Raw genomic sequence first — 19,384 nt, 5'->3', positions numbered from 1 at the left:
TTGGCTCATGAATCAGTAGTGCTAGTAGGTTAATTGAGTTCTACAGCTAGAAAGCACCACGTGGATAAATATTCTTTTATTTTTCTACCACCTCACAAAGTCTACATGCATTTGACCATGAAACCTACTAACCATGCCAACTTCCAACTTAACCACAGTGTCACATAATGGTTAGCTTTAATTGTGACTGCCTTTCTTAATATCTTGCACCAACAGACTACTCAACACAACCTGACGTCCAACTGGCACTACTTGGAATAGTTGACCCCACATGTCCACGTAGCAAGTAGTCATATTACCACTTTCCTTAACTTTTAGACACTTTTATAATGCGGTAAAGCACCATCCATTGATCTTCCTGCATCTGACAATGAAAATGAAGTTGTCCTACCAATATGTTCTGATTACCTTTCTACTCTATGGCCCACAATGGAAATAGGTCCCACATGCCATGCATTACATTATTTATTTTTTGCATGTCTAAAGTTCTCATAATTCCATAAAGAAAGGATGTGATAGCCATTGATCTAGAAAGATCTGATGGTGGATGGAAACATGTAGTCCACTAACAACTTGTGTCAGTACCTCGGCCAATGAAGTGCCTTCCATATGCCAATGTGGTCTGACAGCTCATCCACCCTGTCTGCGGTGGCCTACTTAAGAAGGTAGACCCACATTCCATGTTTTTCTCAAGCATAAGATTGAAATCAAGCAAATTTCCCTTTATGATGTCATGGAATTTGACAACTTTGTAATTTCTTATGTCTTCATTTTTAGCCTTACGATCCTATGATATATTTATTTTTATAGCATTGCATCACTAATAATTTTCCCTCTTGATACCATGGTTAAGGCCTCTATCATAACATTTGTTATGTCCCCTGTAAGGCCTCCAACCACTTGACTGACATAGAATCTTAAGCAATTTTCTCTCCTCTCCTGATCTTACGACTCCTTGATCCTATGATTTTGGCATACCATCGTAGACCTTATGTTTTACATCTTTGACTCTATAGCATATTGTAATAATCAAGGACCTTACCTTTCATTTTATGATATTAAATTTACTTTTAATATCATTTTGATATTATGATCTTACGGTGGACCCCCTTTTCGTAGCATCTTACCTTTATAATTTGAGCTCCCGATCTTACGATCACTGTAACATCGCAACACTCCATATTTTGCTTATGTGATCTTATTAATTTTTTTTAGCATAGTAGGGCTTTGAATCCTAGCTCCTAACCTTACAATATTACATTACATGGTATTGAAAATTAAAAAAGCATGGGAAGTGGTCATTTATCTTTTAAATTCAAATGTGATGATTTTGGCAGGAAGGTAAATTTAGCCAACAATTCTGGTGACTTAGAGGGGATGCAAGCCAACTATGCATAGACCAGTGGTCTAAAGCATCCATTAGGCTAAAAATTCATAAAAAATTTGAAAATATGCCCAACAAAACTCTAATAATCATAGAAAACATACCTAGGAAACCTCAAAATTGCCTCTTTGCAACTAGAACCAGTAACCAAAAATCTTCTACAACTTCTACAAAATGCATGTGCTCGTGCACTTCTTTGAAAGAAAGAAAACTATTCTAATATGTAAAAAAACCTTTATCCTCCTCTAAAATCAAGGTTTACGATAAATCCCATTGACTAAGATTGGGAGAACTTCACCATCAAGCCTAGATAGTTGAAAAGTGTTGACCTCTTTGTAGTTGGTGATAACATATGGGCCACTCCACATAGCATCAAATTTTGAGTGCCTCCCCAATTTTTCCTTGTATACATCCCATTTTAATACCAAATCACCTTCTCTAAAGATTCTAACTCTAGCCTTCCTATCAAAACTCTTTTTCACTTGTTACAGATAAGTTTCTAGGGTCTACATGGCCTATTTCCTTTTCTCTTCCATATCCATCAATTTTTCTATTCTTACTGCCATGGCATCATTTTCCATGAGCTAGTTCTAGGGATGTAAAATCTAATGAAATTGGAAGCCTTGCTTCCCTACCATATACCAACATAAATGGTGAATTTCCTATGGCCTTCTTAGGTATTATTCTAACAACCCACAGTGTTGTCATCAACTTTTGATGCCAACATCTCTGATTGTCTTCAATTGTCCTCTTCATTATCATGATTAGATTTTTGTTGCATGACTCGGCTAATCCATTTCCTTGAGGTTACTAGTTTGAGGATGTTCTTAGGTACATATTATGATCGACTTCCCATGCACAAATCTAAGCTCCTTAAAAAGATTTTGCATTATCTAAAATAATGGTTGAAGGGGAACCAAACTTGGTCATCATTCCATCAAGAAATTCAATAATAGAAGATTCTATGGCATCCTTTAATGCTATTTCTTCTATCCATCTGTTAAAGTAATCTATAGTAGCTAAAATTCACTTATGACTAGAGCTAGAAGAAGGATTGATAGGGCCTATGAAATCCAATCCCATTGAGGAAAAGTTTGGTCCATCGGAATGGAATGAAGAGGAAGAGATACAAGCTTTTGCTTACTAGAGAAGAAGGCACATTTTTCACACTTCCTTACATACTTATGACAATCATGGAATAAGGATGGCTAGTAGTAAACAAACCACATGATCTTCATTGCAGTTGTCCTTGCTGAGAAGTGGTCACCATCAAAACCATCATGAAACAAGCTCTTTGACTATTCTTTCAGCTTGGTTTATATCAATGCATCTCAATAGGACTCCATTGAAATCTTTCCTAAAAAGGATACCATTAACTATGACATAAGGAATTGACTATAGCCTATACTATCTCCTTTTATTCCTATCTAACCCTTGAGGATATTTTATTTCCTAACAAGAAGGTCATCATTTCATTCATCCAATTCTTTGGATGACTTGTTCTTACCTCTGGTTGTTCTGTGAATATCATGGCAACCTCCTCATCTGTCTCTTGAGACAAAATCATCTATTTGCACAATCCCTTTCCTCTTACCCACTTGGTAATGTGGATGTCAACATCATATTTTATTACCTTAGTGATCTACCCAGATCACCTCTCACTAATATCTTTTCTCAAAAGAAAATCCTTTACACTAGCATGGGGTACTAACAAATGGATCTTGTTATGAGATGGAAGGTGTCTAAATTTCTTGAAAGCTCTGATGACTACAAGGGCTTGCTTCTCTACATAACTATACTTGTTTTTAAACTCCTTAAGCCCTTCACTAAAGAAGCCAATGGACTACTCCTCATTCTTATCATTTCTTTGAGTCAAGACAACATAAATACTTGATTCACCACCTAAAATATAAAGAATGAAATCTGTAGACACTTAAAATTGTCCTAAACACTATATTAATTCATTTAATATTTCCTTTTACATTATAGTTAATTATTTACTAATTAATTATATTTTTCATATTCTTCTACTTATTTAATTAAATAGATTCACTTTCCTAACTTATTTAAATTTAATTTAAATACTTCCCCCCCTAATGTATTAAATTTATTTAATGCATAGTGCTCCATAAATCCCCTTTTAAATAAATCTTATTTATTTAATTCCCTCCATTCCATTAAATTCTCTAAGCCTATGATTAAATTAAATCCTATTTAATTTAGTCTTAAACCTATCTTAAAACCTAGTCTACACCCATCACTTTCATCCTTCTAAGCCTACTCATTACTTAAAACTACTTATTTATCCTAAACACCTTGCTAAACTCCTTTTAGCTCCTAAGTGTGTGGTCACACATGTATGAGAAATCCTTCACAATTCTCACACCTCTCACACCTTCCACACTTCTTACACCTTTGTCCCCCCACTCCTTTCTTTAAGTTTTCTCACACATGTGTGAGCAAACTTTGAATGTTGACCTTTTCCCGACTTGTCTCCCTAACCCACGTGGAACCTATGTGGATGACACATAGATGCTACCTCCCCAAGGCCTCTCTCAAACCTATAAATAGACCCCTTGTCTCAAGTATTTTCCATCTCCCTCATTTTCTTTATGATCATGCTAGTGTGATTCTAGAGCTTTTTAGAGATTTTTATGCTTAGAACTAACCTTTGGTAGTTTTTTTGCATTACTTAGATTTCTAGTTTGCATTAACTTTGACGGTAGTATGATGTTGTAGGTTTCTTTCTTGCATTGCATTTCCATCTCACTTCTAGAATCCTTTGAGGATTGGCTCATTCATAGCCATTTCTTGAAGGTATTCTCCATTCATTTAGTCTTAGATTCATTCATCTCATTTTGTATATCATTTATCATTCAAGGTATTCAATAGTTGTGTTTGGGAGAGCACATCTACATCCTTCACACATGAGCACACCAAAAAGGCATCTTATGGGTGCCCTTGTTGAGTTTCTTTGAGGTTATATGAGGACTTTTATTTGTGGCTGCATAAGTTGTTAAACTCAAGTAGATTTTAGTTGTATTTTCTTTGGTTTCTAATCTTCCATATGCACATGTTACAACTAACATTTTCTTGTTTATGCGTGCTCCTGAAAAGTTAGGTTTTCCAATATACAAAATCCTTCTCAAAATATGGGTTGATGAGAGTAGGAGTTGAGGCTATGGCTACTTTGATCTCTTCAAAACTTTCTTTCCCTTCCTTGGTCCATGAAAAGACCATATTCTTCTTAAGCATGGTTGTAAGAGGTTTCACCATGTTAGCTAAATTAGGGATAAACCTCCTCACAAAATTTATTCTACTAGGAAAATGTTGAAGACCCTTCTTATGACTAGGAAGAGAGAAAGTGATATCGCCTTTGTTCTCTCTAGATCAATAGTTAAGCCACATTTTGATACCATGTGTCCCAATAATTTTCCTTGATTGGTGGTAACGATACAATTTCTTGGGTTAAGGGATACTCCAAACTCTCTACACTTTATGAACACTTGTCTGAGATGACCAAAATGATCTTCTTAATTCTTTGAATACATTGTAATATCATCAAGGTAAACTAATTCAAACTTTTCAATCATGTTTTTGGAGTCCATTTCCTTTTGAAATGTGGCACCTAAACTTGTCAGCCAAAAAGGCATCACACTATAAGCATAGGTACCCCACTTGGTAGTGAATCTAATTTTGTACTTATTTGCATCTTTGACCAGCACTTGATTGTAACCAGAGAATCCATGAACAAATGAGAACCTCTCTAAACCACTAACCTTAGATAGTATTTGCATGGAAGGACAAGGATGGCGATCCTTGATGGAAGCTTGGTTAAGATCCCTAAAATCCATACATAATCTAATCTCTCCATTCTTCTTCCTAATAGGGACAAGATTTTCTATGCATGATGAGTGCTTGATAGGGAAAATTATATTAGCCTCAATCAGCTTGGATAGCTCTTTTCTCATTAATAACTCAATTTTAGGATTCATTGGTCTTTGCTTTTTTCTTACTAGATTAACATTATCAATTAAGTCTATGGTATATTGAAACAAGCTTGAGTCAAAACCTTTTAAATCACCATATGTCCAAGAAAATATATCATTAAATTCTTGACATAGATGAATGAAATTTTCTTTCTCAATTTCAGAACATACCTTTCCCATGTTTAAGGTTTTCCCATCAGCAACCAACATTGGTGTATAATAATCTTTTTTAGTATCTAGGTTCATGCTTCTATCTCTTTCTTGGTCATTAGGATTGAAGAAAATCTCTAAGGTAATGAGACCCTTAGACAATTGGTTGGAACTGAAATTAATGATTTGATTACCATACTGGTTGTGCAACCTAGATTGGTTCCTCTTTGAGAATTTTGCCTCATTTTGCAAGAAAATTACAATTTTTGTATTAGATTCAAATACTTGCTAATTGGTGTTTTTGTTAGGAATAGCAAGCCTTACTACCATTTTAATCTATTTCTTCTTTTCAGCTTCAAGGTTCTTGGAGATATCACAAGATGCACCTATTGTTGCAAGTTTATTAGCATGTCTATTCTCTTTTCTAGGGATGCTCTAAATATTAAATGCATTAAAAAATTTCAAGCAAATCCCATACTCTATTTTTATAAGACTTGAGCAAGCAATTCTTAGTGATATTTTGGTTTCTTACCTAGTTGACCACCAACTTGTTATCTCCATGTACACTTAATGCCTGCAATCCCCTCTTTTGAGCAAGTAGAAGACCTTGGATTAGGGACTCATACTTAGCCACATTATTAGTGCAACTAAATTGGAGCCTAAAGGAGAAGTAGTACCTTACTTGTGTAGGGGAAATCAACATCACACCAGCCTCTGATCCAGTCTTATTTCTTGATTCATCAAAATACATACTCCATATTCCACTCACATTTTCCTTGGTTCTTATAAGGTTAGGGACAAGAGCATCCTTTTTTGACACACAATATGTACCATGACTTTTCTCAAGGGCTTTTAATATGAAATCAAAGTGATATGCATTAGCCCATTCATCTAAGAGAAAATTAGGTATCTCTACTAGAGGAGTGGTAGGTTCATTCACTATTCCACTCTCATCCATTTCTAGGATAGTGTAATTCATATTGATGAGATTCGGGGTGTAGGGTTCAATATGGTGGAGGGATAGAGGCTTTTCTCTTATTAAAGCCTCGGTCCCATATCTTGTTCTAAAAAACATATATGACCAATCAAAAGATATGTAACCACCTATTTGGGTAGTGAAGTCTCTTGACAGACAAATGGAAAAATGTAGCTTGACTTCAACAACAAATATATCTTGAGTCATAGTACAACTAGAGAATGCATGTAGAGCCATTTCTACATTTCTAAGGATCCCTACAGTCTTAACAGTACTACCATACAACTGCAATCCCTAACAATGGGTTCATATTTCATTTCTAAAGCATTAGTAATAGACTTAGGCATCACTAAACTACTAGCCTTTGAATCAATCATGCAATTGTGGAATAGCTTATCCACTATAATTAGAGAAACATAAAATGGAGGAGGTCTAACCTTTTACTTGTTTCTACCTCCTTTGATGGTTGTACTAGGTTTGTGGCACTTTCCATGCTAGGTGGCTAATCCTTTGGTTCAATAATTTCCAATTTCTGCTACAACAACTTCTTTTGCATGGGTATAGTAGCAACAACATCCCACATGGAAATATTCACATTGATCTTATTCATCTATTCTACCACACTAAATGATGCATTAAGTACTCTGGTAGAAACCTTAGGAGTTGCATGTGTAGGAGGTTGAATTGAAATTATCTGGGAGTTATTCAAATCTCCTCTACTATTATTTTTTCTTTTTTGTTGAGGGGCACTGGGTATATGAGGCATGACATTTGATGTTTAAGCTTGATTAGGAGGAGGGGGGTAGCATCTGCAATAGCTCTTCTTTTTCTCCTAGTGTTGTGAGCAATGGAATCCTAGTTTATATTAAAACATTCCTCCACCTGATGATTCATAAGAGAGAAATCACCCTGTCCTTGCATATATGAGGCATCCTTGAGTTGGCTCTCCTTGTATGATTTTCCTATTGTAGGTTCTTGATTGGTCAAAGCCAAATAAGATTCAACCTTTTGACACATGCAATAGGTATAGGAGTAGTTATAGGAGGGACAAAAGTCTTGATCTTGAGCCATATTGTATTGAGGGACTATGGCCCTACTTTGATTTGCATTTGAATTAGAATCATAGATGTTCTACCTATTCTAATCAAAGAACTATTCCCATAATTATGATTTGGAGGCCTACCATTTTTCAGAGTTTGATATTGCAATTGATGAGCCTTACTACCTTGAGCTTGTTGGCTCTCCAAAGTCACCACCTTGTTCCTCACCTTTCACATCATCGAGAAGCTATCTTCCAACTTCTTCTCTTGGCGTTCCAATATTTTATCTATGTTAAACATCATATATTGCATCATCTCCTTGATTTCATCTATTTCATTTGAAGATGTGGCAGCTTGAGGGACTAGAGAAAGGGATTGTGATTTTGAATTTATGGAAATAAGGGTCATTGCTAGTTGGTGATTTGGGACATTAGGGAAGAAGGGCATATGAGGCCTTGAAGCTAAATTTTCTCCTTGTATTAATATATTTTCTACATTGATTCCTATTTCGTAAGTATTAGGTAAGGTATCTTCTCCCATAGTTTGAATTGTAGTGGCAATGTCACTGTTAAAAGCTCTAGGGTAGTACAAGAAGGCATTACCAAGGGTAGGCTTCACTAAAGTAGGTATTATATCCCATGTCTTTTGAAATCTATAATTGAAATCAATCATACATTCATGGGGGGCTCTTTTTATGGTAGCTAGCTATTCTAAAAGTGACAAATAGTCACTTTTTTCCTCAAAGTGTTTACATAGTCCTGCTCCTAATCCATCCCAATCTGTTATAAAACCATGTGATAGACTCATATACCATTGTAGGGCTTTTCCTTTTAAAGATGAAGCTAGGAGTCTAATGGCCACATCATCTTCTATGATACCATGGATATTGCAGACATTTGCAACCTCTTGAACATGTTCCAAGGGAGAGATAGAAGTTTCACCAGTAAATTTAAGTATACTTTTAAGTGCAACTACTGGTATGTCATTTCTTTGGGTCAATAAAAGAGGACTCCCATCATTAAAGGTGGTAAAAGCATGAGCTTTAGGTTGTTCCATATAAACAAGTGATCTATTGATATGAGTTGATGGTATTCTAGATTGAGATCTAACAATAAGAGGAGTAGAAATAGATCTTGTAGGGGTATGTATTTCTTTTGTACTCCTAACTAGTGATAAAGACAATCTAGTCTTCCTTCTTCTAGGATTTGAAAATGAAAGGTCTTGATACTAAAATTTACCTCTAGAAGATGCCCTTGATTTAGCTTTGGGCATGAATCGCAACTAATTTAGTCTAGAACCAGATGCATTTGAAGCTTAGAGTTGCCAAGTACTCAAAGAATGAACCTCTAGAATGCTTAGATACTAAAGTTAGTACTATCTCTTCAGCATAATCACAAAATTTTTCTCTTCTTGGCACTAGTAGGTTTGAAATCTTCTTAGATATTGTCCCACCAGGTGTGCCAAAAACAGTTGTCACAAAAATTTTCACCCTTGTCCAAAGTTTTTACCTAATGACAACCTTGTGAAACATGGAAACAACCTCCAAGCTGTGGGACTTGAACTGTGAGATTGAGTCTTTGGAGAAGGCCAACTTCCTTTACTATCAGGATGCACCTAACTACTCTTGGAGAGAAAAAGGGAGAGGGAATGCATGAAAGATAATATACTTATTCTAACCTAAGGGGTGATGCACCAAAATAGTGTTCAAACCAATCTCTACCCATACATGCACACTTGAACCATTATGAAACCAAAAGACATACACATCTAGACTTGTTTTAATCTAACAATCACATGCAGATCAAAAAACCCAAATAAATGACACAAGGAAGAAGAGAATTCACTTATATATCATTCATAGCTCAAAGAGATATAGTCACGCAAAATTGCAAATATTCACAATAAACCAATGAGAGGAAAATAGGTCTTGCATAATACATCAATGGCTAGAGGAGATAAGGTAGAATGTCATATAGGTTCAGAGGCAAAGGAAATTTATAGTGAATTTGTAGAGCAATATTAGAGAATTCAAAGAAGAGTCAACCCTAACAAAATTTACCAGAACTGCCTTTATAGCTTAAGCATAACTAAGATATTTTCTACCCTAAACCAAACTCAACCACTACCATTTAATATTGTAGAGGAAAATCATCTAGATCTGGAGAAAATATAATCTTGGCATATATTCAAATACAATAAAATCCAATCTTTTACCAAAACAGAGCCTTGAGAAGATGAAACAACACCATTTAAGTCACTTTGACCAAGTAGATGGATAAAATAGAGATGGTGGAGTGTTTTCCTTCACTCACTACGCATGGAATTCATTATAAAGTGTTTGGAAACAATCACAAAGATCAGATCGTGCAAGTATTCCTTTCCTGTATTTTTGGCTCATGAATTAGTAATGTTAGTAGGTCAATCAAGTTCTACAACTAGAAAGCACCATGTGGACCAATATTCTTTTTTTTTTTGCTACCTCGTGAAGTTTGCATGCATTTGACCACAAAACCTACTAATTGCGCCAAATCCTAGCTTTACCACAATGTCACATAATGGTTAGCTTTAGTTGTGATTGCCTTTCTTAATATCTTGGGCCCATAGACTACTCAACATGACTTGGCATCCAACTAGCATTACTAGAAATAGTTGACTCCACATTTCCATGCATCAAGCAGGCATATTACCACTTTCCTTAACTTTTAGACACTTTTATAATGCGGTGAAGTTCCATCCATTGATCTTCCTACAACTAATGATGAAAATGAAACTGGCCTACCAACATTTTCTAAAAACCTTTCTACCCTATGACCCACAATGGAAATAGGTCCCACATGGCATGCCTTGCATTTTCACTTTTTTGCATGTCTAAAGTTCTTGTAATTTCATAAAGCAAGGATGTGATGACCGTTGATCTAGGAAGATCTGATGGTGGATGGAAACATGTAGTCCACTAACAACCTATGTCAATACCTTGGCCAATGAAGTGCTTTCTGTATGACAACTTTCTCTGATAGCTTGTCCACCCTATTTGTGGTAGCCTACTAAAGAAGATGGACCCACATGCTATGCATCACTCAACTGTAAGATCAAAATCAAGAAAATTTCCCTTTACGATCTCACAAAATCTGGCAACTTCATAATATCTTATATCTTCATGTTTTTGCGTTACGATCCTACGATATCCTCTAATTTTGTAGCATCGTAGATCACTAATAATTTCCCCTCTTGATGCTACAATTAAGGCCTCTATTGCAACATTGCAAATGAGCCCTTTAAGGCCTTTGATCACTTGACCAGCATTAAATCTTAAGCCTTTCTCTCTCCTCTCTCCATCTTATGACTCCCTAATCCTATGATTTTGGCATAGCATCATAAACCTTATGTTTCACATCTCTGACTCTATGCCATATCATAATACTAGAGGACCTTACCTTTCATTTTATGATATTACAATGACCTTTGATATCATTTTGATATTACGATCTTATGGTGGACCTTCTTGTCGTAGCATCTTACCTTTACAATTCAAAATGCCTGATCTTACGACCACCATAACATTGCAAAACTCCATACTTTCCTCACACAATCTTACAAATTTTCATAGCATCATAGGCCTTTGAACTCTAGCTCCCGAACTCATGATATTATATTCCATAGTATTGAATATTAAAAAAGCACGAGAATATTTCGTTTATCTTTTAAAATCAAATGTGATGATTTTGGTGGGAAAGCAAATTTGGCCAACAATGTGTCAATGTATAATCAACAAAATAAAATTAACTTAGTAAAGTGACATAGAGAGAACTGTAAGAAGTGTTCAACATGCCTACAAGCCTTTCTAACTCAAAATGATCACCTCTAAAGGCAATAAAAGTACTCAACTCCTTCTATATTATCAATAGAACATCCCTAGGGTCCCAAACAACAACTAGATTCACAAATGTCAAAAATTATTATGGGCCAAATCTATTAGCAAATTTGGTTTAGGACTAAAGAGGGGGGAATAACAAAAAAAATGAATCCAACATTGAACTATTCTTGGGGAAATGAATTATAATAAAATTTTGATCATACAATTCTTATCAAACACTTTCTCAGTTGCTCGTCCCAATAGCCTTTCCCAAATTGTAGACTTCCATCTTCAAGATCTTTCCTCAAAGTTTTAAAGCTTTCCTTTCCAGAGAACAAGGCTCGAGTACTAATTGTTGGAAATAACAATGGAAAAGTAAACTCTAAGAGGGTGGGGTGGGGGGTAGGTTTAATTAGTACTTTAAAACTTTGACCATAAGACATTCACCACACATCCATCTCATAATTTAGCATGTAAACTAAAATAACTAACTATACATGTTCATCCATAGCATGAAACAAATAACACATAACACAATAGTTTGTTACCTAGAAATCCTCCAATGAGAAGGTAAAACTGGAGTGAGGATGACACCCAAAATCTTCAATACTACAGTTGTATAGTGTATCCAATTAAGGTTACAATTGTTTGATCATAAAATATGATCTACTCTATGAAAGGTTTTCCTTGTTAAAGGCTTACAAAGACTATTAAATCTTACCCTGTTAAAGGATATCAACACCCTACTAAAAGTGTGCCTTGTTAAAGGACTTTAACTCACAATGAAGTAAGCACCCTGTTTAAGGATTTGCAAAAGCCCGTTAAGACTACTCAGTTAAGAGATTTTCTATGTATCACCTATTAAAATGATTCAACACCATGATCCTTTGGCTAGCACTCTACTGCTAGTTATTAGATCTTCTCTTTGCAAGTATATCCTTGATCCTCCTGATTAGATATGTCTCCTCTATCCTTTAACTTATTTTCTCTATTCTCTCTAACTAATTTTTCAATTCATATCCCTGCCATAAGCTCCATAGTCACCACAAATTCTCTCTCTCTGCACTTAGCATTCATTCTTCTCCTCTCATACACACATGAAAACTCTTTAGGGTTTTCCCTCCTTAAGAAGACTTTCGTGAGCTACGGTTAGGTAGGAATCAATGATTTTGATTCATCCATTTTTCCACTTAATACATCTCTTTTTTTGATTGGTTGCATGTATTGCATAGTGATTCTCAATATACATTTGTATATATATCTTCTAGAATTGTAAAACAATTTGTAAGTTGACCCAAAAATGGTTTACATAGGAGTTTGTGCCATTACAAACAACTATGCCAAAATTTGTTTACTTGGAACTTGAAAGCTCTGATGCTCGACATTCACTATATTCTTAACATTGTAACTCAACTCCTAAATTACTTGACATCCACTAATTTACTTGATATTTGAATCACTTGGCATATATGACTTGCTCGAAACTTGAGTGACTTGACACATACCATCTACTCAGCACTAACTATACATGTATATTGTTTGGCATACACTACTTACTCGACACATACTGAGTTCTGTTAAGTAATACAATAAGTTTTTTTAATCACTACCTTGACAAAACCAAAATGAGATCAACAAAGTGCACCGAGATGATGTACAAAAAGGGGGGTATAAGTGGACATCTTTTTTCTGAAATTAGGTAAACCTGAACTTGGACTAGACTTTTGAGGGTCATCCACTCAAAATGACAAAATATGTAAAACATATAAATTGTAACTTACTATGAATCTATTTTCTAAACTACTAGAATTTTCACAAAATGGATAAGATTAGGTGGGTCAAACCCCGTGCACATGAAAAATAGTTCCTGATTTTTTTAGAAAACACAACATAGTTGTTTCCGTGCGCAACACAAAAGACATAATTATATTTAGTATTTTTCAAATCCCTTCGGTAGGATGATAGTTAAGAGTGATATTTAGAGATTTTATTTTATTTTTTAAATTATGAATTATTGAACTGACTACATCCTGAAATTTTGGTACACGTTCATATGTTGAGCATAACTTGCATCAAAATAATCGAAAATGAAAGCATTTTTTTAAAAAAGTGTATGAAATCACGTGTAGAACAATAATCTGTAATTTATTTTGAATTTGATAACTATATCAAAAATTATTTAAAAAAGGTAGCCATATGTTTGCAAGGACTATCAAGACATTGCTAAAAATAATTAAAGTTTACACTGATAATGTTGTCCAAAAATAGAAAAAAATATATTGTTAGAAAGCTACGAGGACATGTAAGATTATGGTGGTAATTTTAGAAATACCCACTTTACCATTAGTAAATTGCTGAAGGGAAAGATGAGAACTCATCTCAGAAGATGAAAAAATGTCTAAAGGAAAAAAAATGGAGGGAAAATAGTCTACCAAGCTTGTGGGTCATTTCCCTATGCTTTTACCAAGCCATAACCCGATCAGGTTTCTAGGATTCAAATAACTTGATTGGTTTATACAAATCAAAAAGTACATTCAAAACCTGGTTAGGATTTAAAACTTTATCTAGAGTTTTGAAAAAGTAAAAATTTACTTCTTCAAATCTCGATTGGATTTTCAAGAAGTAAAAATGGGTTCTACTCCAGAGACCATAACTTTCACATACAGAGTCTGATTTACTCCATTCAAAATGCATTAGAAAGCTATTGAAGAGATCTAAAAAATGATGTAGAAAAACTAATCCTATGACATAAATTTTTTTTATTTTCCATCAATTGAATTAAGTATGGTCTAAAATAGGTAGTCATTGTTTCCCAAATATAGAACCAATAGGTAAACACAAATGGTAACATATTTTTAATTCTCTCTCTCTCAAACACACAAATACTCACTAACTCACTAAATAAATGATAATATATCTCTCTTACAACTTCCTAACCTCTAGTATTCTCTCACTAACTCCTAATCTCTCTCTCTCTCTCTCTCTCTCTCTCTCTCTCTCTTTGTGTGTGTGTGTGTCTGTGTGTGTGTGTGTGTGTGTGTGTGTGTGTGTGTGTGTGTGTGTAATGGGCACCTTGGAAATGCCTAAGAACTAAAACAACTGCTGAAATAATAATAGTTCTCAAAATGAAAAAATTAATACATAGCAATGTATTCCAAAGGCCAAACCCCAAGGGAATGATGTCTAGAATGTTACAAGAGAGGATGAATGTCCTCTAATGACAAGAAAGATATGTGACTCACACATCCAAGCTCTTATCAAATGCAATTCACAATCATCTGATGCTAAACAATGAGACTCTTACCCATATTTATCATTTTCCTTCACCCTTCTAGAAGGAACTAAAATATTAATTAATTGCATTTACTAGAGGCTTCCCCCTTCCAATAATTAATGCATTCTCTAGAAACTCCTCCCTTGCAATACAATAATTAATTGTGCTTCTAAAATATTAAATTACTAGAGGCTTCCCCCTTTCCAATAATTAATACACACTATAAAATCTTCTCCCTTGTAATACAATAATTAATTAAATTAATTAAATATAAAGTCACCTTTTAATTTTTAATTTATTTAATGACTTTATAAGAAATTAATTTAACTGCTAAAGTGGGGACATTATAGTCAGCCCTCCTTGAAATTGCTTGTCCTCAAGCAATCCAACAACACAATGAACTCCAACCTCCACTTGGATCCCAATTGAAGTAGTATGTGACATCCCTGTGGACATTAAACCAACTATAAACTAGTATCATCAGGACCAACCACTTGTCGTGCAACCTAGCACCCAAAACTTGTGTTGATGATGTAGAAGTTAGAATATCACTAGAAGGCAACTCCGTAGAAGATCTAAGAATTCTCTTCTTCCTTGTATCCACCCACATAATATATATTAGACTGGAATCCTTATCATCACCAATGTGTGTTGAAAAATATGTAGCTATAGGAAAACCATATGCACTCATGCTAACTATATCAACAATACGTGTAGTCGCATTGCAATATATGGACATAGGAACAACACTAACTGTCGCAATAGAAAATTGAATTGAATTTGTAGTTGATGAAAATTCATAATCATCAACATGTGCACCATCATTAGAACATACATCAACCACTGCATACATACTGCTAAACTCCTCATTGGATGGTTCAACTGACACAAAAGTGGCTAATGATATGATAGTATCCTCACATTCTCCTAATCCCACTATTGTTGCATCACCATCTCCTCAAAAAGCTTCATATGTAGACTCCTAAATTTCACCAAAATCATAGCTGGGTGGCTCTATATGTGTCTTGATCCCACCTTAGGAATCAACTACCTCTTGTACTAGAGCAACATACAAATCGTCAATGTTGATGCCCATCTGTCTAGCCATTATTTGCAACATCATATCCATTTGCCTATTCTTTTCCTCTAATGTATCTAGTAACCTAAACATTACATTTTCCTAATCTGGACTGATATTCCTATCATCTCGGTCACCCATACTACTGTCTTGTTCAAAGAATATCTCCTTTGTATTTGTATGATTGGATTGTATGTCCCTAAACCACTCTCTCAATAACCCCCCCCCCCCTCTCTTTCCCTCTTCCTATTCCTCACTCTTTGTCTCTCCATCTTTATCTCACTCTCTCCATCCTATCTCATTTGCCTCTTCCTATCCCTTACTCTCTCTCTCTCTCTCTCTCTCTCTCTCTCTCCCTCCCTCCCCTAACCTTCTCATTCTATCACTAAATAATAACCTCCTTTTCTAACTAGCTCCTAACCCCAACCCCCCCCCCCCTCTCTCTCTCTCTCTCTCTCTCCTCTTTATCTCTCCAACATCGTCTCCATATATTTTATGCCCTAATTACCATCATTTTGCATTTACATCATCTCTCCCCACTATCCCTTCTACCCTTTTTCAATCTCCTTCCACCTCTAACCATTTTTTTTGCCTATTTACCATAGATATATTTACCTCACAACTCTTACTCTCCTAAAAGCATACATATCTCCCTATGTAATCTCTCTCTCCCCCCCCCCCAATCACTACCTCCATATATTTTAGGCTCTAATTGTCCTCTTTCTTCATTTACATCATCTCTCCCCACTATCCCTTATACATTTTTCACATTTCCCTCCACCTCTAACCATTGCTTTCACCTATTTAGCTCCTAGATATCTTTACCTCATGTCTCTTACTCTCCTAAACACATAAATACATCTCTCTCTCTCTCTCTCTCTCTCTCTCTCTCTCTCTCTCTCCCCATCATCATCTCCATATATTTCAAGCCCTTATTATCTTCTTTCTTCATTTAGATCATCTCTCCCCACTGTCCCTTCTACCTTTTTTCCATCTCCCTCCACCTCTAACCATTTCTTTCACCTATTAACCATAGATATATTTACCTCATGTCTCTTACTCTCCTAAACACATACATGCATCTCTCTCTCTCTCTCTCTCTCTCTCTCTCTCTCTCTCTCTCTCTCTCTCTCCCCTTCATCTCTTTTTTCACTTTCTTTCTCCCCTCCTCTTGTAATATCTTCCCCCCATTTATTCTCTATATCTATCTCACTCTCTACATATGTCCCCTCCCTCATGTTTCTTTATCTATAGCATTTTCTCTCCATGTATACCTCAAATATCATACCTTCTCCCCCTTCTATCACTCTCTATCTATTATGTCCACTCCTATTATTACCACCTACTATCTTTCTCTTATGTGTCTTTTGTCTTTGATCCTATCTTTTGGTGTTTCCTTCATGTCTCACCCTCATTCCCCCCCTTGTCTCACTCTCTCTAGCATTTCCCCTCTTATTATTACCTCTCTCTCTATCTTCATCCTTCGCTCCCTCCCTTCATTCTTCCTCTTTTCATCAGTGTCTCCATTTATTTTGGGCCCTAGATATCCTATTTATTTCTTTACCTCATCTCTCTCCCTTCCCTTTTTTCCATCTCACCTCTAACCATGTCCATATACAAGTAAATGTTTAAAAAAAAGTTTAAATATTAGTTTTTACTTAGGAAATATGTAGTTTACCATTTTAATTAAAAATAACATTTATGTATATTCTTAAGCTTATTCTTAAATAGAATAACTAAAGTTTATGTTTTTTTTTCAATATATCAACTCATCATATTATTTATATTTAAATACTTAAATATAATATAATATTTAATTTAAAAAATATAAAAAAATGTTGCCCACAATCGAGAAGCCTATATATATATATATATATATATATATATATATATATATATATATACGATTTGCTATAGTACTGGTATCTATGATAGTAAGAGCCAATTTTTTCTTTTGATGAAAAGATATTACTGATATCTATAACAGTAAGATTCCTCAGTTATTATTTGACCTATGAATCTAAGTGCTAAATTCCTACTATTCATACGTATTGAGTAATCTATCCATAAATAAGTTGAGTTCCTTTGAAACCTATCAATGCATTCCCCGTCTCCTTAAGCACCATGATGTGATCAAACTTTTTAACTTCATGTTTTAAAATAAACAAATTATATTGGTTAGCCCCTGCTGGCCCAAATTTCTTATCGAAAAATTGTTTAAACGCGTCTCCATTAGAAACATTGCAATTACAAACCAGAACCAACACCATCACACTCTTTATTATATATAGAAAAACACAGCATACATACAATCCACAGTATGCTTCAAACCAGAAGATGGTCTACACACAACTCATTATAAGATGAAACAACCCAAAAAATAAAATTCATGTGCTCTTTCAATGCTCTGTTTCTCCCTCTTTGTGGTTTCCAGGGAGCTTCTCTTTGATCTCTTCCGTCAACCCTTTCTTCTCGCCCCCTTCTTCCTCAGCCTTCACATGACCGTCTTCTTCTTCCTCTTTCTTGTCTCCATGAAGCTTCAACTTGTCCTTCAATCCACCCTTCTTTGTCTCCTTCTTCTTCTCTCCCTTCTCATCTTCTTCCTCATCGCTGGACTGTACACACACAGCATTTCAACAGATCAGAGACCGATCCGTGTAATCATTTAACCAATAAAAGTACGTAAAGTAGGATGAATTTCAATAGAACGCAAAAAATTGAAATATTTGGTTAGGCAAAAGGTGGAACAAAACGCAACCAAATCTAAAAAGATGAAGGGATTGTGATCTGTTGGTCAAATTTTAATAGCACTTCCAAAAGCCAAATAAAAGATCACCGCTCAGTAACACAAAACCCTACGTCCTAACAAAAAGAGAGAGACCATAACAGGATACCGTGAACAACAGGGGCTCCATAATTAATTCAGCTATTGCGTAATACAAGCACTTCAGAAGGGTTAAAAAATCGATTCAAATCCAAGCACATTGGTATTCCATCTGATCTATTCAACTTAGAAACGAAAGCATAAACGTACAGAGCTTGAAGAAGAGCTCTTGCTACGATGCAACTTTCCCATGAGTCCTCCTTCTTCTTTCTTCTCCACGACAACACCATGCTGCTGATGTGTCTCCTCCTCTTTCTTCTTCCCAAACAAGCCAAATAAACCGCGATCCTTATGCTCTGCTGCGTTTGAATCCGCCATTGTCAAGAAATACAAAGACAGAAAAAGTTACATGGAAAATGAGTGTTGAGCGAAGGCCAATTTATAGGATTTCACGAACAACTGACGCGGCTTGCTGGGGCGTGGCATATATATGTCGGTGAAATAAATGTTAACATCACGCGGATAAGACGTGAGTGGGCAATGTCGACGACAAAGATATCGTAAGGGGACGGTCTACATGCATTCCAGGCTCTACGAAACGAGCTCCTGGCTTTGTGGGGAGAATCTGAAACGCATGCGTTTCAAATACTGATAGTTATATTATAATTAGGGCGTACTGATCACCCTGCTTTGCCGTTGGAAAAAATGGAAGGTCTTTTGCATGGACTATCGACTTCCCTTGTAACGTCTACATTTTGTGTTTTTTGGTGAATGAAAATAGACATATATTAGTAGTTCAAGTCTTGAATTTGATGG

At 35.4% G+C, this 19,384-nt stretch overlaps 1 protein-coding gene across 1 annotated transcript; it reads right to left on the bottom strand.

The window, feature by feature from the left end:
• Positions 1-18,143: 18,143 nt before the first annotated feature.
• Positions 18,144-18,946, bottom strand: LOC149559852 (uncharacterized). The gene is made up of 2 exons (XM_089827494.1): positions 18,779-18,946; positions 18,144-18,359 (listed from the first exon to the last, which is right to left on the bottom strand). The coding sequence occupies exons 1-2, from the start codon at positions 18,944-18,946 to the stop codon at positions 18,144-18,146; spliced, it is 384 nt and encodes a 127-aa protein (XP_089683620.1).
• Between the last annotated feature and the right edge of the window lie 438 nt (positions 18,947-19,384).

Source organism: Cupressus sempervirens, chromosome 4 (assembly GCF_028749045.1).
Source record: "Cupressus sempervirens isolate cs-2001-9-10 chromosome 4, ASM2874904v1, whole genome shotgun sequence".
NCBI classification, from domain to species: domain Eukaryota; kingdom Viridiplantae; phylum Streptophyta; class Pinopsida; order Cupressales; family Cupressaceae; genus Cupressus; species Cupressus sempervirens.
This window is presented reverse-complemented; position numbering and strand designations above follow the sequence as displayed.